Source organism: Mastomys coucha, unplaced genomic scaffold (genome assembly GCF_008632895.1).
Source record: "Mastomys coucha isolate ucsf_1 unplaced genomic scaffold, UCSF_Mcou_1 pScaffold6, whole genome shotgun sequence".
Taxonomy (NCBI): domain Eukaryota; kingdom Metazoa; phylum Chordata; class Mammalia; order Rodentia; family Muridae; genus Mastomys; species Mastomys coucha.
Window position 1 is genome coordinate 86,846,105 of NW_022196912.1, and position 22,134 is coordinate 86,868,238.

Sequence of the window (22,134 nt, forward strand, 5' to 3'; positions counted from 1 at the left end):
GGAGGAAGGAGAGAAGGAAGGAAGGAAGAAGAGAAGGGAGGAAGGAAGGAAGGAAACAGGCTGACACCTAGGACATGAATTATAGTCTACAACTAAGTGTGGCAGGATGGGAAGTAATTCATCTTTTCTGAGGACAAAACTCTCAGCAAATGTCCAGTCTTCCCCCTTTCTTAGAATCTAATCTGCTTGCTGTGTGATCTCTGACTTGCTGGCCCTTTTCCCTCTGCATCTACTGGAAAGCATCTTATCAGAGAGGGTTATTGTCCCTTATCCTGTCTGATGAGTCACTCGTGACATTCCTAAAAAGTGATACAAGCAACTTTCTTTCAGAACAGCGTATTGCAGACTTGGACAGTTTGAACAAATGGAACCACAACATGTAGACCTTAGTAACTGGCATCTTTTATGTAATATCATGACACACACACACACACACACACGCATCCATTTATTTATTAGAGTAAGTGTGAGAGAGCATTGTGTGATGTGTATATGTGGGCACATATGCTACACCTATGGCAGTTCTAAAGACAACTTTGTGAAGTCAGTTTCCACCTTTATGTGATTTCTGGGAATAGAACTCAGATCATCAGGCATGTTCCACAAGAGCTTTTACCCTGCTGAGCCATTTTGCTTGATATAATCTACTTTTCAACATCTTTGCCAACACTTGTTTTTTATTCATCCTTTCCCACCTCCTTTTCAGTATGTTCTGTTCTATAGTATATGTGTGTATTGTCTAAAATAAGATTTCCTGATAATTTCTAAGCCCTATGGATTATTATAGCTGTCACTCCTTGGTGTATCTGATCAGTTGGTGCTGTGTGTTTTACGCCATTTGACCATAACCCACCCTGTTCTCTATCTCTGCCTATTCTCCTCCCTTGCCCCCTCCATTTCTTATTCTTTGTTCTTTTCCTCGATCGAAATAAAGAACACGGCTGATCTGTGGTAGCAGCAGTGCCTTACAATTAGATGCAGCTGCGTTCATTCCATACTTAGATGGGCTCATCTGACTTATCTGGGAAGCACTCGAAACAGCCCTGTAAATTGTCTTGCTCAAATTGCTTGCATTGTAATATTTTCAATAGACTTCTTTGAGGAGAAGCAGACAATGTGCTACTGAGCCACAGATTGATTATTCTGATGTGAGTGTGTGCTAAGTGCTGGTCTGTGCTAGATCCCAAGGGGACACAACACCATCCTTGATGATGCTCTAGAGCAGTGACGACAGCCTCTCAACATGCAACCCTGTCACATTGGCCCAGTGCTGAGAGAGGGGCCTCTTCCTGTTACATATGACCCAGTGTAAAGAAAGGGCAGCTCAGGGTCAAACATACTTTTTTTTTTAATAAAGAGAAGAGGATTTATTCACCCAATTGTCATGATAGGTTTTCCTGGAATAAAATCCCCAGTCTCTCTTCCAATGCCACTGTCCTTTGGCATGTGCATATCTCAGTCTCTTCCCCATCTCTACTAAAGTGTATTTGTACCTGACTTCAGGAAACACTCTTAAAATCCTTTAACTCAGTCTTTGAGAATTTCACAATATGTACAATGCATTTGGTCATGTCGACCCTCCATTTTTCCTCCAATTCCTCCTACATGCCCCACCCCCACTGTTGTCCATTCTTTTCTGAACTTCCTGTCTTCTTTTCTTAATGCAGTGAATCTAATCATTGCTGTCCATGTGTGTGGGGGTATAGGACCCACTGGAGCATGGTCAACCTACTTCCCTGAAGAACACGGACATTTCCACAGCCTGCAGTTGTCAAAGATCCTCAGCTAAAGATGGGACTTTGTGAGCTTCCACTCCATCTATGCCAGGATTATGACTGGTTTGATCTTGCACAGGTCTTGTGCAGGCAACCACAGTTGCTGTGAGTTCATGTGTGCAGCAGGCCTGTCATGAATACAGCTTTACAAAATAGTCTTCTTGTGCTGGTTTTTGTTTGTCAACTTGACACAGTCCTAGACATACCTGGGAAGACGGAATCTAACTTGAGAAAATGCCTTCACAAGATTGGTCTGTGGGACATTTTCTTAATTAATGATTGACACAGGAGCTTCAAGCCCAGAGGGTGCTGCCACTCCTGGACAAGGTCTGTAGTATATAAGAAAGCAAGCTGAACGCGCCAGAAAGCAGCACTCCTCTGTGGCTTCTGCTTCAGCTATTGCCTCCAGTTTCCTGCCTTTAGTTCCTGCTTTGACTTTCCTCAGCACTGGGGCGTTATCTAGAAGAGTAAGAAGAAATAAATCCATTCTTCCACAGACTGAATTTCGTCATGGTTCTTATCACAGCAACAGAAACCCAACTAAGACACTTCCCAATGTCTTGCTCTTACAATCTGTGCCCACTTCTCTGCTGTGTTCCCTGAATGATGTTGGTGGGGACTGTGTCTTAGTTAGGGTTTTACTGATGTGAACAGACACCATGACCAAGGCAACTCTTATAAAGAACAACATTTAATTGGGGCTAGCTTACAGATTCAGAGGTTCAGTCCATTATTATGAAGGCAGGAGCATGACAGAGTCCAGTTAAACATGGTGCAGGAGGAGCTGAGAGTTCTACTTCTTCATCTGAAGGCTGCTTCCAGGCAACTAGGATGAGGGTCTTAAAACACACGCCCACAGTGACACACCTACTCCAACAGAGCCACACCTTCTAATCGTGCCACTCCTTGGGCCAAGCATATACAAACCATCACAGAATATGCCATTGTTCCATTTAGGATTGAAAACTCCACAGTTATTCTGTGAGTCTCTGTAGTAATCACTGTCCACTGCAATAATAAGCTTTTCTGATGAGGATTGAAAGGTACACTCTTTGCATAGTGATACATGTTCAGAAAACATTTTGATTTACTTCTGTTTAGTGAAACAATAATGGGCTCTCCTGTAGGTTCAGTGCTTTCCCAACCAAGTGCTCTTGGCCAGGTTTACAATCTGGGCATGAGTTCAGCCCTGTGCAGTGGGCCTTACATCCAATCAGAAAGCACCTGGTTCCTCCTGTAACATTGATGCCACTATTGCACCAATGAGCATATTTTACCAGATCAGTCATTAGTGTAGCTCTCAGACTCCATAGCTAGGAAAGACTATTGATGACTCAGAAGCTTGCGTAGCATCTTCTGGCACCATGAAAGTGGTGGGGGAAGCTTCTGAGTCAGTAATAGATTAATTTCTTTATCTTCTATAACCTAACTAACTCTCTGGTGTTCTCAGTCATAGGATCTAACCATCATGTTCTGGTGAAGAACTAAGAGTGAGACAGTGGATGCTTCCTTTGTGTGGTTTATGGGACCTCCCCAGTTTAATGAGCAGTCTTCTCCATCTGGACCTGGGCTTTAGCATTATGCTCCCGTATAGGTTGTTCTAGTTAAACTGGGATGTGATTATGTGTGTTTATTTTATTTTATTTTTTTAGAAAGCTTTCAAGACTACAGGTTATTCTGTCCTGCTAGCCATGAGAATTACCTCCTTTTTAAGGTTTTTGAAATCATTTCTTTTATTACTGGGGCTGTTATAGGCTCTTTTTAATAATAAAATTCCTCTGTTATCATCAGAATCAATGAGAAGTTGCATCGTGTTTTAGCTCCTTGTTTTTTAAACTGTGTCTTTGTACTAAAGTAAAATAATGCCTAAGAATAGAAAGAGTTTTACAAGAACTATTTAGTGCCCTGTCACAAAGAAAATGGGTAGCGGGAACTGTAATTTTAAAGTGATAGAAGAAAAAATTCTGGTTGTAAGGAGTCATGGTTTTGATCTATTGTTTTTTAATTAGAGCATTAGGATTTCTGGTAACCAAGCAGAGGAAATCAGATTTTATATGTAGAATACCTTCAGAGCATTCAGTTTGTCTAGAAGCCAAGAACCAGAATCAAATGAAGGAAGGCATTGGGATTCAGATTGTTGTGCTCCCATGGGGTTTATTCTCACCTGACAGACTAATAAAGGACAAAAGGAATCTCTAGCTAAAGGACACAATTAGTTGGCAGTGAAGGAAAAAAAAAAAAACATTGAGTAGATTTTCCAGTGGCACTTTGTGTTTTTGAGTAAATTAACTTGATGTGTTCTAGGTAAAAACTGCTTATGCCAGTATGACAATATGCCTATCACACAGGGAAGTGGCAGTGTAGATATGGATGCTAAGTGAGCACCGTGCTAAAGTCCCTGTGTGTGTACATGTGTGTGTCACTGTAATGTGACCTGCTGCCAATGTGCAGTTGGTTTAAAGGAGATAAAACTGATCATAAATGCAGAACTTGATAAACAAATTGCTCTGGCCCTGAGATCAGCTAATGGTTTATAATATAGGCTAATGTTGATCTGTGTGGTTTTACATGCCTGTATCTGTTGTTGGTTTTTTTTTCCCACAGAACATTGTATTGCTTCTAAAATCAAAGAAGGGCTGGGAGCAGAGTTTTATCCCAGTAGATGTTATGAATTTCTTTGTTCTGGCTTAGACCCTGACTACTAAAAAAATCCTTCAATGGTCAAAATGTCTTTGTAAGTTTTCTTCTAGTCCTCTGATTCACCAGAGCTGAGGGAAAGACTGTCTCTTCCAATCTTGTATTTTGTCTTACCAAGATCATTACAAGACATTTTACAATAAGTTATTAAACTTAGATTTTTTTTTTTTTACTTCATGTTTGTTATAGTGTTGTCAGTCTAGCCACTGTTTGTCTCTGAATTCTTCCTAATGTTAGATCTAAGAGATAGGGTGAGAGGACATGAAGGCAGAAAAGAACAGGAACAGCTGCTTGTTTAATTGAAGCAGTGGCTGGAGTGGTGGCACCCGTCCCAGGCTTGTGGAAATGGAGGCAGGCCATCTTTGATTGTTTGTTTGTTTGTTTGTTTGTTTGAAGTTTGTTGTCAGCCTTGGGCAACTGGGATAGAGTCACCAAGCAAACAAGCATCACTGTAAATCTATAAATTAATTATGCTGTTGAGAAAATAGCTTTAGATCCCTTTGGTTCTTATCAGTTATATATAATGAAACCTAAAGAGACCTTGAGTGGTGTGTAACTGCTCACTGTGGGCTATAATTGAAAACATGGCCACTTAATTTAGTCCTGAGGCTCCCAGGTGCAGTACACAGCCAAGACTCTGTACTGAGTAGCCACTCTGTACCTGACCCACTAAGGGCTAAAAGGCCAAGGGCCTGGTTTGAGCTCTGTGTGTCACTGTAGGCTTTTGGTAAGCTTTCAAGTATACTTTTTTTTCTTGTACTTAATTTTTTTATGTTTGTTATTTAACAGTTTCATAGATGAAAATAAAGCATTATAATTATTCTCCTATCTTTCGTTTTAAAATGTGCTCTAGTAATGGCTCAAAGGACCTGTTGGTCTGAACACACAAGTTCCTGAGAGTTTATCCTGATGCTGTGAGAGTCATCTTGGCACCACCACCTGTCCTCACCACATGCATGACCCTAGCCCAACATGAGCAGGGTGACTTTCGGTTCTAGATTATCTGTGAATGTGCTCACTGCACTCAGAACTCTAACCTCCCGGTCCAGAGGGCCTCCGCTTGCAAAACCAGCTCTGGATTCTCGCACTGGGAGCTCAGTGGCCAGCTCTGTCATCAGCCATGCTTTTTCTGGCTCATGGATAAAGAGTTGGAATTTTCTTTGTTGAAAAAAATATCTCTCCTTTTAGAAGCTGCATATTTTCCTCTTATCCAGTTTTAAATGGATTCATTAAAAACACTCTACAGCTGCCAGCTTCTTACTTCTGCACATTGCAAAATTCAAGAACAAAGTTCAATGCAGCGACTGAAAGCCAACGAAATAAACATAAGGGTTGTTTTCAGGAAAGATGGGCAACTACCAAATTTAGAAGGAGCCAGAAAGCCCTTTCCCGTTCTCTTGTCAGTTAACTTGAGTTTATTCTTTAGTGGCTAATGCTTCATGTCAGACCTGGGTTGCAGATGCAGCTGTGCACTTTCAGAGAGCAGAATGCTGCAGGTGTTCCTAACATTTGCAGGTCCTAACTATTGGATCTGCAGGGCCTGGAAGTAGTGCCTAGTCCAGAGAGAGGGTACACAGTGCATGCTTGTTGCCTGGATGCTGTGTGAGTGGATCCTAGTGGTTAAAGCTTAGCATGTGAAATGTGTATTAAGTATTGGAGTGTGTGTGTGTGTGTGTGTGTGTGTGTGTGTCCGGGACTGCTGAGTACGCCAGCAGCTGGGTTTGTTTTGTGACTGTTTCTTGGAGTAGTGATGATACATTTGGGCTGATGTTTATGCCCCCTCCCCACCTGCTGTCATCTTTTCTATTCATCTTTCTCATTTGGATGTTACTATGGGCTCAAGTCAGAGTGCCCTGCAGGAAGGGGCCCAGATTAAAAGAACAAAGATGAGGAGGTTTAAGAAATCATTTCACTCTTCTGTCTACCAAGGGCTAGGGAGGTAGCTCAGTCTCGTAAGTGTGAGGACCTGGGTTCATATGTCCAGCACCAGCATAAGATCCCAGTGCAGCAGTGTAGTTTGTAATGCCAGCATTGGAGTAGGGCAGGGGCAGGCTGGTGGACTCCAGATTGGTTGGCTGGCCCATCTGCCTGGATCAATGAGCTCTAGGTTCAATGAGTTGAATACCTGCAAGCACACGTGCACATTTCCACATGAACATCCCCCAACACACACACACACACACACACACACCATACAGAGAACAAAGTTTCACCAGTATATATTACTTGGTGAAGTAAGTATGTAACTATGCAGTGGGAAGAGCCTCTGCTGGATTGTCTTTTGACCCAGTTAATGCTGAAATGTGTCAGATGATCTGCCAAACAAGTCTCTTGAGTGTGTGGGAGGGGCCTGGGCTCCAAGAGCAGAACTGGCATGAGCAGGAGGGACCTGCAGGGAGCTCTGGCTCCAGCGTCCCACAGGCCTCTGGGGTGTTTTACAGTCTGTCACTATGGCTGGCTTAGTCTCTCCTTTCAGTTAGGAAAACACTACTTAGAAATGCTCCATATTAAATACTCACTCAACTGAAGTTTCACTAGAGTATAGTTCTGAAAATGGGTATTTGGGGAAATGATTTAGCGACTTAAAACAGTTATTTGTTTTAGAGGACTGGCAAGCTGCTGCTGATTCATATTAATTAAAAGTTCAACTCACCCCAGTGGATTTCTAGTCACATAACAAAAGCTGAAGAACTGTAGGTGTAGCTGTGGAGTTTGTCTAGCAAACGGGATATAGTTTGTATTGTCTGCTCCTAAGGGGAAAGAAAGGAAATAAAGTCATTACAAGATTTAGTAGTAAGATGCTAAACGTTCTGTTAGTCAGCCTTTGCTTATGGGGCTTCTCTCTTGTTGTCTCTCAGACGCAGAACATTACCTAGGAGATGGTGAATCATCCTGTGGTATTCTGTGTAGTGACTTAGCATGTTGGCAGAAGTGTTATGGGCTGAAGCCCTCAGAATCTGTCTGTGAACATGCCCAGTCCTTTCTGGGTGGAAAGCTTTCTGTTGTAGACCTTCTCCTTTCTGGTCTTCCTGACTGGTTAGGAGCAGGAGTATGCCTCCAAACTGTCAAAAATCATATCAAACTGTCATATTTCTACCACCTTAAGAATAAAACAGTGTTTTCAGGGTCATTTGTGATGTTTTAAGAGGTGTTAGCAACTCATGACTCTTGGGTGTGACAGTCACAGATCTTGGTGGGGCTAGATGCTTGCAAGTTTAATGAGTTATTGCAGTTTAATAGTGTATTTCTCCATACATTCACTTTCTGTTGGAGGATCACACCTTGGTATCCACATTCCTCATCTGGTCTTTTCTAGTTACCATGTACCTCTGACATGTGTTCTGTCAGAGGATCAACCTTGGTATCCACACTCCTCGTCTAGTCTTTTCTAGTTACCATGTACCTCTGACATGTGTTCTGGTTCCTGACCACTCTAGGGTCTGACTTCCGGTATTGTAGAACTGTACTATGAGGAAAAGGGATTCCATCCTGAGAGGGCACTGCAGATGCTGGTATACCCTTGAAGTAAGCCAGAGAAGGTTACAACCTACCTAGTGTGTAGGAAACTTGGGTGGGACTAGACTCTGGGAGTTGAATTTGTTTGCCATGGGCAATTTTGTAGGAGGAAAGTAAAGGCTTGTTTGAGTAATAGGCTTGGGAGTTCTATGAACTGTGTACATGCAATCAGATAAAAGGTTAGCTTGTCAAGGGCCATTATAAAGCAAAACAAAACACAACAAAAACAACCTCCAAACATAATAAACACAAAATGGCGAATGGATGAGCAGGGTACCCCAAGGGCTTTAGCTTCTCCTTCTTTGTTTTTCTTACTCTCCACCCCCTATTTTGGGATTGCACAAATGCCATCCTAACCTCTGTCTAAATGTATATTCATGTCCATGTGTGGGTGAGCAGACCTCGTTAGAAATAGACTACTGGTCTACCGCACCCTACAGAACCTTCAGTGGGCTGGAGGTCTTAGATGTAATCTTACATTTCAGTCACTTAAAATCTCAGAAAACAGAGTTTGTCACAAAGTACTAATCTTCCTACTCATTTAAGACCTTTATTGTATATTATTTCAAAAAATGCCTTCCTTTGCTTTATCTAGCAAATCAATGCGTTTCCTTTTATTGATGTGTCCTGTTGTTGATTGTTTTCTGATTTATGTGGGTTTCTCCCTTGAGCTACTTGGTCACACTGAAAGGTAAGTAAGTGTAGGGCCAGTGAGGTTTCTTTGTCTACACTCTTTCAGAGTGGAGACGTAATAATAATACGTTTTGTTAGGGCTAAGCCTAGAACTGTGGTTCCCACAGCTGGCCTTCCCTCAGAGCTCTTTTCTTCATTTAAAAAAGTCCTGTTCAAGATATTAGGGGAAAAAAATACATGCTCTATAAATAAGTGAAAAGACTATTACTATCTTTGTTGTGAAGAGTCTTTAAGGGGTTTCTGTGAGTTTCAGTTTTTAGGAAACAGACTTTCTAGGGAGAGGGATGGTGCTGAGTCAGCACAAAGCATTATCTTGTCACTCACTAGGTCATTGTCAGTTAACTTCAAAGATCTAGCCCAAAAGAATACAATGAAGAAACAAGCTTTTGTGGCCTGTATGAGGAGGAGGCCATCCAGGCTGAGGTGTGGTGAGATGCATATGCAGCCTGGTGTTCTTGGCTTTCTGCTAAGCAAGCTTGTTAATCTTAGTGGGAAACCCAACACCCCAGCACTAAGGCTCCTCATGGTGCCTCTGCTAGTAACAAAAGCCAGGATGAAGATGTCACTTGGATGGTAAAGTGCTTGGCTAGCAAACAGAGCTCTGGATTCAGGCTCTAACATCCAGTACTTCCTGTGTGGTGGGACCCACCTGTAATCTCAGCACTCCAGAGATGCAGGCAGAAGGTCCAAAGTTAAAGGCCATCCTTGGATACACAGTGAGTTGAGGCGAGACCAGACTTCATGAAATCCTTTCTCAGTGACAACACAAATAACTCTAACCTGACAGAAGCAAAAAAGGTTCCAAAGGGCTTCTTATTAATATTAATGCTTCACCTAATTAAATTATTAAGTTATTAAATTAATTATTAAGGGGCCTTGGGGGATGGTTGGCCTAAATGCCATCTATGCTAATAAAAATTTTGAAAATGTTCAAAGATGACAATATTTCATTGAAGTGATTTGTGTGTAAAATGGTAGACCTGGTGCTTGCTCTAAAGGCCATGTGGTCTTCCTTTCCCTCTGCGCAGGCAGACACAGGCTGCTTTCCTTTTCAGAGCTCAGTGGAGGCTTCAGTTGGAAGTTCGTCTCCTGGTTCTGTCAGGTGTGCTGTCTGTCTCTGCCTCTGAGAATTCCATTTGCTTTCCTGTCACTCTAACAGCACATTTGGTCTTGTTGTGTTTTTGAGGCTTCATTGAAATATAATTTATACATTATAGAACAGTTTGATTAGTTTTAATAGTTGTGTAGTTATAAAGCAGTCACTACCCTAGGAAAGCAGATTTTTTTCTGACTCCATAAGACTTATTTGCTATAAAAAAAAAAAAAAAAAACTCATTTGAAGAGGTACTACTTGAAATATAAGATGCAGTGATCTCAATTCCATGGTTGCCTCTTTCAGTTTCTGGAATAATTATCAAAATGAATACAGTCATGAGACGAATGCATAAGAACAGGCAATCTGCACATGGAAAGTTAGATTCAGCACTAGTTGTTAGCATCCAGAACCTGCCTGCGGCAGATATGTGGGCGGGTCCACAGACCTGTCGCCAGGGCAACGGCGACCATATTCCCAGAATCCATTGGGTTCAGCTCCCACCTTTACCTGCATTACTACGTCACCACACATATAAATATATGGGTACTTTCCTCCATCTCTCTCTCTTCTCTCTCTCCTCTCTCTCTCTCTCCCTTCACGCGCCGCGGTCCTCACTACCCCCCCCCCCCTAATTAAACTTCCAAAAACACAGAGCTGCTTGTATCTGGTGTCTGTGGACGCGCCGCTGCGAGCCAAACCTATCACTAGTTGTCATTAGGAAAATGCAAAATAAGACTGTATGGGATAGCATTTGATATAAACAAAGATTGCTCACATGGTTCAAAGTGTTGATGAAAATGTAGGGGAATTGGAATACCTTATCTTGCCCCTTTGCTAGGTCAAAAACAATATTCTCAAGATTTTTCCAAGCCAACCATGGTGGCTCATGCTGTAATCTCAACATTTGGGATTGCAGTGCAAGGATAGAGAATTGGCTTGAATTTCCAGAACTCATATAAAGCAGAGCACAGAGGCAAACACCTGTATTCCCTGTTCGCCTACAGAAAATCCCTCCTGAGGCAGGAGGATTGCTACAAATTTGAGGCCAGTCTAGGGAACTTAATGAGGTCCAGGTTAGCCTAAAAAGCACAGGAAGAAGGAAAGAAGGAAGTAACAAGAGTAGTTTGTTTTTGTTTTTGTGTGAGTGTGATACGTGTTCATACATGTGTATCAACACAGATGCTCCTGTACCATGCATGATTTGTGTGTGGTGGTCAGGGGACAGCCTCAAGTACTCCCTCATCCTCTACCTTATTCGAGATAGATGTCTTCTCTTTACCCCTGTCTACGCCAGGCTAGCTGGACTGTGCGCCTCTGAGAACTCTGCTGCCTCTACCTCTGACCTCCCTGTAGGAGCACAGGGAGTACAGATGCTTGCCTCTGTGCCTTGCTTTATATGAGTTCTGGAAATTCAAACCTGTTCTTTATCCCAGCATGGCCAGGGCCTTCCCCACAGAGCCATCTCCTAGGCCCTCAGTTTTAATATGTAAAATCAGTCGGCTCCACTTTGATTCCCTCCCAGCTCCTATCCTGACCTTTCTTTCCTCCTACCTTATATTTCCCCCCCTCCTCCATTCCTCCTGTGGCATTTTGTATTGGGTTCTGGCAATAAATGTGAAGATGAATCGAATAAACTGGGCTACTGGCCTCTAGGAACCAGTCCACAATGGGAGGGAGACAAACTAATAACCTGACCGTGATCATGTGAAAGTGCTTCAGGGCACCAAGAAACTGGCCATCCCAGGACAGTCAGACCCACTATTGAAGTGGGTAGCTGATGCTTTGAGAGAGCTAGGATGACTAGGATGGTTCTGAGAGGAACCACTTGGGAAGGAGCACACTTGAGAAAGAACACACTGTACTCTGAGTTTCAGAGGCAGGGAAGTGTGGTCAGAACTGCTGGAGGCACTGCTGGTGGAGGGGGCAGTCAGGTGAAGCAGGTCAGCAGGGGCGCTGTCAGCAAGCACCCGACCTGCTTAGAGTTTGTACTTTCTCCTGCAAAGAGGAAACTGGAAAGCCTCCTCTCCATCTTTATAGAGAGGCTATAAGTACCCTGAAGCCAGTGTGTCTTATTCATCTTTGAATTTTTTTTTAAAGATTTATTTATTATATATATTAGTACACTGTAGCTGTCTTCAGACGCACCAGAAGAGGGCATCAGATCTCATTAGGGGTGGTTGTGAGCCACCATGTGGTTGCTGGGATTTGAACTCAGGACCTTCGGAAGAACAGTCAGTGAGTGCTCTTATCCACTGAGCCATCTCACCAGCCCCATCTTTGAATTCTTTATGTTGCCTGGCTCTAGACAAGGTAAGAGATTGCTGATGGAACCCTCAGAATCATGCATTCTTGCCACATCATTAAATAGGATGCCAGAGTAGAGAAATTTTTCTAATGGACCAGTGAGGGTCTCTTTATATCCTGCACATTGTGTTTCTGCCCTCTTGAACTTAAGTTACCTGCTTTAATCTTTGCTTGCCTGCCTGGGATCTTTGGTGACTCTAAAGATAAAGACCAAGTTGAGAGTGGTTTTTGTAGCTGCCGTTTACTGTCTCCAGTGCTTTCTACCTGTTCAATTCCTGTGGACCATGTCATTTACCTGGGGAAACCTTCCCCGTACCAACTTTCCCACAATAAGCTTAGCATGTGATCATCCTTCAGTTGCCGTCCGATTTCTTTTCTGTCCTCATGAGCAGGTGACATCCCAAACTTATCTCAGTGTCTGACATTTAGTGGATACTGAACACAAAGTACCTTTGCTTCCATGAATGAAATCCCGAGGTGACTAAAGGATTGTATCCACATTGTGTCTTCAGATGAGACGGTATTGAAGGTCAAAGGCCACGATCAGATGAGAAGGTATTGAAGGTCAGAGGCCACGTCACTTGCCCAAGATGTATAATCAACAAAAGTGTACAACTCAGGGCCAGCTGCCAATAAAACATGCCTTTTGCTTCTAGCAGACACTCGATGGAGGCTTTGTCATGCCTGTTTCTGGGATGTGAGTCCACCTACCTGCTGGTGGACTAGATAGCACCCTGGAACAGCACGGACTCTACAGTCCGTTTGCACTTTAGTCCCGCCTCTGCTGTTGGCTAGCTTCCTGCCTGGGGCAAGGTGCTCAATCATTCCATGACCCAGTATTTTAGAAAATGATTTAGTAATAATACCCACTTGGTGGGATTGTTGTATGAGTTAAAATAAATTAATTTACATAAAATGTTACTAACAGACACATGGAAAATGTTAAACAGTCGTTAGCTATTACTGTCAGAATACATTCATCTTTTTCCATGTTTTTGTTGTAGATCAAAATTCGCTGTGGGAACAACTACAGCAATTTGTTTTTATTCTGTGAATATTTTCTTTTGGCATTAGACTGTGTGCCCCGGCTCCTCTATGTTCTCATAGTTTAAAATAGGTCATATGTGCAACTCAGCAAAATCACACACTATTTCATTTCACTCTGAATTTGTAAGTTTTAGGATTCACACATTTTTTCACACTTATACTCAGGAAAAACAATGCTGTTCTATAGTAGATGTGTGTTGTTGAGAATGCTGTTCCTTCAAATCAAAAGCATTTTCCCAAACTCAGCTCAGTACTATTGAGCAGTTGATTAACTGAGCTGATCGCTCGGAAGTGATTTATGTTTGCCTTGTTTCCCCTGTTTTTCAGAGCAGGTGTGACTCACAGGAAATTTCAAAAGGAAGGAAGATAATTACTTCCCATATATAAAGTTGCATGCCAGAATTTCAGCATTTTAAACATGTTCTCTCACAATGAAATTTTAGGTGCCAGTTGTTTCCATCCCTAGCTATTCATTAGCTAGCTTCTTTTGGTTGGAGTATGAGTGTGTGTGTGTGTGTGTGTGTGTGTGTGTGTGTGTGTGTGTGTGTGTGCTTTCATGGTTTAGTGACTTAACTGTTTATTTTGCTCTTAAAACTAGCTAGCAACTGATTTGTGTTCAAGTAAGAGAAGTAACAGCAGTATAGTTGCCACCCTGTGCCAGGTATTACCGCATGGTTCGTTGTTGCCAGTGCTCGCAGGAGTTAGTGGTCTGCCTGTTCTGGAGAGGAAGCAGTGACTTGGTAGGATTCAGAGGTGGGAAGGTAGCCTGTTGAAGGCTCTGGAGGGACAGGTGTTAACGAGATTCAAGCAAAGAGTTAATTAATTAGAAGCTACCCTGGCAGAGAAAGTTTTACAAATGGAAACCTTCAAGAGTCCAGCTGAAGAATGGGTAATTAATTTTTCAAGCATCATGGAAATAAGTCATAAAGATGCTGGACTGGATGCTTGAAATAGCACAGGGTTTATTTTCAAGGCAGTGGCTCTAACACATGGTTTCTAGGCCAGAGCATCAGCAATACCTTAGAAACCTAACAGAAATCCCCATGCCGTACCTCCCCCAATGGCCTACGCGCTAGTGGTCAGTGAGGTCAGAAACCCTCTGGTGGTTCTGGTGCTCACCTAGGACTGGAAGCAGAAAGGATTGAAGAGAACTAGGTGTGCTGAGTAGACAGGACTGGAAGGGCAAGGATGTGTGAGGGGATGTGCCAGAAGCCCCAGCAGGGCTGTTGGGACATAAGTTAAGTCTGGGTAGTTCCATGGTGAATAAAACAAAGGGAAAATCTTTTCAAGGAGGGTGTAATGGCACTTGATGACTAGGTCTTCATAGGAGTGTAAAATGTAAGATAGGTTGCCAGTGACCTGTACCTGCATGTCCCCAAGTATGACTGACAGCAGATACACACACAAGGCATTCAGCAGGAGAACTTGCCTTTAGAGAGCAGAACCTTATTGAACCCTAATTTATAGCTTTTATCTTTATCCACACCCAGCCATCAACAGCTCTCAACTAGATAACCTTCCCTGTGGGAACAAAAATGAACCAGGCGCTCAATACCAATAATCACGTTAACTATGGATGGAGTTATTAGATGCCAAGACTTTCTCTCTAAGCACTCCATATTCATTATCTCTTTGCTGCTATTCATTAGTTATAAATGTCTGTAAGTTGACTTCCCAAGCTCTCCAGCCCTGTAGGCTTAATGTTTCTAGACACTGAGCTGAGAAGCTAAGAGTCTGGACCCTGGAGGAGCACAGCTCTGTGCTTAAAAACCTAGCCGCATTCATTGTTCATCAGCAGGTGTGTAGGCTGGAGGAAGTGTCTAATCTTCACCCTCAGTTCCCCTTAACTTTCTTACAATGGAGATTATTATCGTAAGGGGATGTGATAATGAGTGGCCCTCTTTAGGTTCATTGTAAGAATTAAATAGGAAATGTCTGTCTATACAGAAAATCCTTAGCAAATGTTAGTTGAGGGCTATGGCAATGATACCAGACATTTACACAAAACTCCACTGGCTCATCCTGTTCAAAAGTAGAAAGTTCCCAGGTCTGGAGAGATGGCTCAGTGGTTCAAAGCACTGGCTGCTTGCTCTTCCATAGGATCTGGGTTCAATTCCCAGTACCCATGTAGCAGCTCACAACTGTCTGTAACTCCAGTTCCAGGGATACCTTCTTCTAGCCTCCATGGACACCAGAAATGCATGTGATTCACAGACAGACATGCAGGCAAAACACCCATCCCCATAAAATAATAACGATAATGTCATTCCTTGGATTGGCACTTAAGGCTTTCTACAAACTAGTTATAGCTTTACCTCCCATCCAGTGATTTGTGTAGCTCAATGCTTCAGCTAAACTAGCTATGGTTTCCCTTATGTACCAAATCTATTACCCAAATCTAGGCTTTGATTTCTGTTGCTGCCTTAGTCAGTTTTTATCGCTGTAACAAAACACATCTAATGAGCCTATAAAAAGGAAAAGTTTATGCCATCCCACAGTTTGGAGGGTTCCATATCATGATCTTTAGCATCAGTGTTGTGGACCTGAATCAAGTCAGCATTATCATGAAGGGGACATTTGGCAAAACAAAACCATTTATATCATGACCAGGAGACAGAGAAAGGAAATGGACAGGTCCTGCAACCCCCTTTGGGGGTATACCTCACTGACCTAAGGTCATGCTCCTTCTAGTCTTAGTCTCTACCTCAAAGGGTCCCATCAATTTCCAATAGCATCACCCTGGGGAACAGATCTCTAGTACATGGACCTGTGGGGGACATTCAGAATCTAAATTACAGCAGTCCATCCACAAATCCATTTTTGGATAGTAACTATGGGGTGCTTAGAGAAAAGATCTTGGCATTTAGTAAGAACTCTATCTGTAGTCAGTGTTATTGTTGGTAGTGAGTGTCTGGTCCATTTTCATTCCTATGATGGGTAAGTCATCCAGTGCTCAGCCCAAGAGTCCATTTTCGATAATTGCTATCCTTTCTGGAAGATCGTCAGCAGCAAACCATCATTTTTAATATGATTAATCCCAAATTCCTGTGGCTTAACAGCCCTGCGGCTCGCTCAGTGGATCAGCCATAGCATTTGCAACTTGGCCATTTCCCCCAAATCTTGGACATTTGTGGTGCTGTGCTCTCTCCACCTTGCAGTGCTGGTGGCTGGTCCTGTGCCATGGGAAGCTACATTAGTCGCTGTAAAACACACCCTGAAGTAACTCCCGTCTTAAATGAGTGTTAGTGAATTTCTTTTCCCCTTGATGACACTGTCAATGTACTCTACAGGGATAATATTGATCTCTGTAACACTAATCTTTTTTTTTTTTTCTTCTCAGGATGAACTTGACCTCACAGACAAACACAGGGAAGCCATGTTTGCACTTCCAGCAGAGAAAAAGTGGCAGATATACTGTAGCAAGAAAAAGGTAAGATACTCACTGTGACCTAGTTAACCAGAAGAGTGTCAGTCACTTCTGACTTCCTTTGCTCCTGCATTGCCTCAGCTGGACTCAGAAAGCTCTTAGTGACATGGAAACCAGTTTGAACATGTTCTGTTATGGCCTTGCGGCTCCATATAGTGAGGTACTACTTCTTGGATTTTGTTTTTATGAGCAGCTCCCCGGGCTCCGTGCACCTGTCACTGTTACTCATAACTGTGTGTAATTGAAACCTAAAATAACATAGGCTTGTATGAGGCAGGAGCATCTCCCCGGCTCTTCCCACAGCGTGGTTAAGATGAGTGTCAAAGCTTTGTTTACATACTGTGGTAGTACTTCACATTTGGCTGCCTCTAGAGTGTGGCCTCGCTGTCTCCATAGTCTGAAATGCACTTCAGCCATTTCCCACTCCCAAACGGCGAATGAGAGAAGTGGAACACTGCCCACTGTGTCCATCCCGCAGCACATCCATGACACTCACTGGACAACTTTCAGGAGCCCACTCTCTTCTGCCATAGCGGGTCTCAGTGATTGAAGTCAGGGTGTCTGGCTTCCCGACACCCTGGAAGTGGATCCACTGCTGGCCCTCACTTCAGGAGTGAGGAGCCAGCCCTTCAAGGCTCATTGTTAGGGACATGGCTGTACCTTCATTCTGGGTAGTCACTTACAATTAAAGATGGTACGGCATCACCTCAAGAAATGTGGAGAATGACACTGGGGGCAGCAAGACCTCTAAAACCTTTCTCTCTGCATCCATGGTGCTGGGCATCACTGGGCAGAGAGCACTGGAATGAAGTTCGTGCTCCCATTTTTTAAAGCTGTACCAGATTCATAGACCATCCCCATACACATTTCCCTCCTGTTCCATCTGAGATTTGAATTACATGGGTTTAATGTCCAAGTCAGAGCCACGATCTAAGAGAAAGAGCCAGCTCTTTCTAATATGCACCAGACACCCTGATTACACACTCGTGACCTAGGGACCCAGCAACAAATGGCACCGGCCCAGGATTAGGAGGCCTTCTCTTAGATGGTCAGGTGCAGTTTGGAGCCTCCATCTATTAACATGGCTATCTCTCAGCATCGCTACCTGGGCTACTGGTGTGCCACTCGCCACAGAGCATCCTTCGTGTCTCAGGAATCAGTGAGTACATATCTCTCTAGCTGACATTAGATGTGTGAGCCACTGCGCTCTACTGACCCTTGCAGCTCTCTCTTCTCATACTTTGTACTAGACTAATAACAGTTCCCTTCACTGGCACCACAAACAGTGCCACAAAATCTAAAATAAAGCATACTTAATTTCCCACCTGTGCAGTTAAAACAGGTAAATGGCCTATGTCAGAGTTCTCTTTGGTGGCCTTTGCTGACAGATCTGTCCAGCTCTAACATCTCAGCATCATCTTCAGATCAGCCGAGATTATGATCCTAACATCCTCATCATTCTGTAGCCCAGGGTCCTGGTTCATCAGTGTACCCACCTTCTGCTCTTCCACGTTGGACATGGTTACCACAGAAAACTTACATTGAAAGGTCAAGTAGCATGTTTCATTCACTAGAAAGAGATTTTAGAATGAAAGTAAGATGTATCCAGTCCTTCTCTGATGGATGGATCAAACTCAGATTGTCAGGCTCCAGGGCAACCATCTCACTGCACACAGAGGACCTGTTATGTTAGTCCTGCTGTAGATTTTTTTTTCCCCTCTAAATTATGAAACATTGCACATGGAGGTCTGAGTATATGTCCCAAAGGATGGAAAAGGAAATGCAACTGGGAATAGCTTACTGGGGGAAAGTTCTCTTCTTCCTCATATTTTATTACATCCTTGATAGCAAGTAAAAGTTAATCATGGAAACTCCTGCCCCTTATAGTACAGAAGGCAACCACTAGGAAGCAGTAAAGACCTCAGGCTCATAGCTGCTGTTCATTTATCAATGTCTAGGCTTATAAGATCCCTCTGCAGGTCTCAGTGTGTGTGTGTGTGTGTGTGTGTGTGTGTGTGTGTGTGTGTGTGTGTGTTGGGGTTGGCCTTTAATGGGAACATAGATATGAATATGGAGCCACTGGCTATGGAATCTATTTTCTGAGGCGTGGCCTCTTCTTGCTCAAACCTGGCTACCTTGCATAGATTTTCACATGTGCTCCTAGTTCTTCTCTAGAAGCAATGGCATAGCTCAATTGGGATACCAATTTCTTTAGAGATAGAGACTCCCATGGGCTTATACATCTTAATCAACTACAGGGAGGAGTGTGTGTGTGTGTGTGTGTGTGTGTGTGTGTGTGTACGTGTACATTTAGTGTCTTTCTCAATCACTCTTCATCTCATTATCTGAGAGGTCTGTCTCTAAACTGGAGCTTGCTGCTTCTGCTGAATTGGCAGGCCAGCAAGCCTAGAGCCCCCCTTGCCTCTGCATCCAAACCTGAGACCTTCCACTTGTGAGGCAGGCACTATTCTAGCCTCTTGACTCCAGATTATCTTGACTAGGATTTCCTCCATTGTTAAAATAATATTGTGCCTGTGGCCTAAAACTGGGGCTTTTGCACACTGCAATAAACTAAGAGGCATGTAACGAACGACTCTGGTAACAGAAACCTAACCAGTGAGGCATGTGCTGTTCACCTCATCGCTTGTGACATCTCCATGGAGGCCCTCCTTTGCCTTAAAACACATCATTTCCCTTGGAACACAGGTTTTCCAGTCCAGGTTTATCACCAGTAAGCCAAACCACATCCATTTCTAAGGCTGAGGGCAAGTTACACCTATGGCTCCCTCAGATCTCCATCTTTCAAGATTAGAACTCAGGGCAGCACAGACATCCACCCATACAGTGAAGCCATAGGGCAAGTGCCCACGGGCAGCAACAGAAACAGACCACAGGAGCTAGGAAGAACATGCTCTCTGCGCAAAAGGGAACAGATGCAAACAAGGCCAGAACAGCCCAGGGCAGGCAGATCTCAGCCAGCTGCCTTCTCTCCTCCTTCCAACAGCAATAGTTCTTCTGCCTATCGACTCTGTGATTTAGGAAACTTATCTATTTGAGTCTCTGGTTGAACACTTATTTTCAAAGCCAAAATGCAAGCCGTGAACATATTTCTGGGGTGAAAATGATAAAAAGCAATGAAGTGGGATGCCTGGTTGACGGATGTTGGGCATGTCAGTGATGGATGTTGTGGACTTGCTGAGATCCAAACACATCTCTCTCACTTGTTGCACTGGCTACTCCATCCTGGTTTGCACACATAGCAATCCATTGTCAAATTCTTAAACTTGCAAGGAAGGGCCAAAAAAGGGCCTGTCGGTGGAGTTGGGGGTATTTTAAATAGGAAATGTTTTCGGTTCTTATCTTTAGAGGTAATTCCCTTTTTAGCTCCAATCACAACATAGCCTTTTGTTTAAATGAGGTTTTTCCCAGTCTCTAGCCAGAAATTGCATCTGTTAACAATCTTTGGATTTTAGACTGAAGCTTTTAAAACAATGAACCATCTGACCATGAAAGGCATCTGGCCACGCTGTATTTACTTATTGTTCACATAAATTGTAAGTCCTGGGAACAGTAGGGAGTAGTTCTGCAGAGGTGACAGTGACCTCGCTCACTGCAGAGTGACTGCAAGCATAGGAACGAGCTTTAGCTTCTGTCCTTAGTGTCACTCACCCAGCGTTGAGTACGTAGGCATGCTATGTCTCTTCCTAGAGTCTGCAAAGCCAACTGGGCTGTTAGATACTCTTTGCTGCAGAGAGGGCAGCTATCACAGGAGGGATCGGCCTTTTTTTCACAAGTGTGCCTAATCTTGCCGGCTTTGCTTCTGATCTCTAAAACCTCAAATCTCATGAGTTAAGTCTTCCTGTTGGATTTCTGTGTGTCTTGTTGAGCCACTGCCCTCCTCCCCTACTGCGTTTGTGTTTGTGTGTGCGTGTGCACATGTGTCTGTGTGGGTGTATGCGTGAGTGTTTGTGTGCGCACTTGAGCTTGATCTGGTGTAGTTAAATCAGTCTGGGATCCTCTCCATCTTGGCCATGGTTCAGCCATTTAGATCTCTGTCTATCGCTAATCTGATCCTGAGTACACTTTCAGGCCATGCAAGGGAGGGGAATTTGACTAGTGCTCCCCCCCCCCCAACTTTGGTTTGTTTACGCTGATCAGATCAAACCCCAGCTTCTCTGGAGCTCTCCTTTCAGTAGGAGCCTGTGGTGAAAGCTGTTGCTTGAGGGCAGGAGGGTTGCAGTCCTTTCAGCTCCTGGAGATTTAGGGCAGCCAGCATTTGAAGTGCAGAGAGGTAGGGGATACATATGCTGAGGTCATGGAATTAAAGACAAAAGGAGCCCTCCCGTTCCTCCACAGCTGTCAAACAAGCCCGCTGAAGGCGGAGGTCAGATGAGCTACTGTTCCATAGCTGGTACCTTGCCCTAACCACAGGCTGGTGCTCTGGTCTGGAGTCTTGAAGAGGGTGGGATACTGTTTTCTTACTTTTTGTTCATTTGCTTCACCATGCAGTAGACTCAGCATTGGCTCTTCAGGTATCCACTGTGCTAGATGTCAGGATTTGTGAAAGGGAACCAGCAAAATAACCTCATCCCGACATTGGACCTGTCAGGCTAGCCGGCTGCCTGTGCCCAGTTTCTGAGCTTCTTTTCAAGTACTTGATTTTCAAGCCATTGAATTTTCAACCTGTGATGCTTAACTTTGGTTTGTGCTGGAAAGTGATAAAGAAAGTGGTAAAAGCCATCCTGGTTAGACGTAACCAGCCTGTCCTTCCCTGCTTTCACATCTTTAAAGAGTCCATGAGGGACACAGGGGCATCTCCAGACTCTGCAGACTTCAGGACTGTCTGTCCCATGCCTGTGTATTCTGTGTAGAGACTCCCCAGCGGCAAAGCGGTAAGAAATGACAGGCTCTGGGGACCTGGAGTTTGACTCAGTGAAGCAGTGTATTGGTGAAGACCAGGTTGGTGTGTAATTAGCTAAAGTACAGTGTCTGCTCTAGGAAGAATCAGCAAGATTCTGGGGGTGATTAGACAAAAATGTCAGATTTCCTAGAGTAAATGGGCTTGGGAGAAGCAGATATCAATAGAGCCAAACAATTGTCATCTTGTCATAAGCTCCACAGAACAGGAAGCTGACAGGCTGTAGGGCACAGAAAAGAAAGACCTACCTCCATGGCTGTGACTCCAGTGACTTCTGACCACTGCTTGCACTACTGCTGCTTTCACCACAGAATTAACACACCATGCTTACATCCTTCATCTAGAAATGAGTCCCTTTTTAGTGTCTGAGCTGTGTTTTCATGACCGTTATCCTTCCCCAATCCACAACCTCCAATTTGTACTTTCCCCTTTGCCGCTCTTGAGGCTATTTAACTACTCATTTAAACTGTTCACGCTATCTGATTGTGTCTGCTCAGATCCAGCTATTAGGAGAGCTTTAAGAGGCTTCAAGTGACGTGGGAACTTGAATATAGGTGTGCCTTGGGTGAAGCCGTGTCACCTAGCCGTTGAAGCATTCCCATGTTCTGGTAAAGAGGAGCTGTCCCAAGTCCCCCCACAGACACCCACCTCGACAGCCTGT

At 43.6% G+C, this 22,134-nt stretch overlaps 1 protein-coding gene across 8 annotated transcripts in view; it reads left to right on the forward strand.

Annotated features, from left to right (window-relative positions):
* Positions 1–22,134, forward strand: part of Daam1 (dishevelled associated activator of morphogenesis 1) — a 150,105-nt gene that overhangs the window by 65,325 nt on the left and 62,646 nt on the right. For all 8 annotated transcript variants that reach the window (XM_031356974.1, XM_031356980.1, XM_031356975.1 and 5 more), the window contains one exon: positions 16,469–16,558. In XM_031356974.1, coding sequence (XP_031212834.1) covers positions 16,469–16,558 — 90 coding nt within the window. The remainder of the gene's footprint in view (positions 1–16,468; positions 16,559–22,134) is intronic.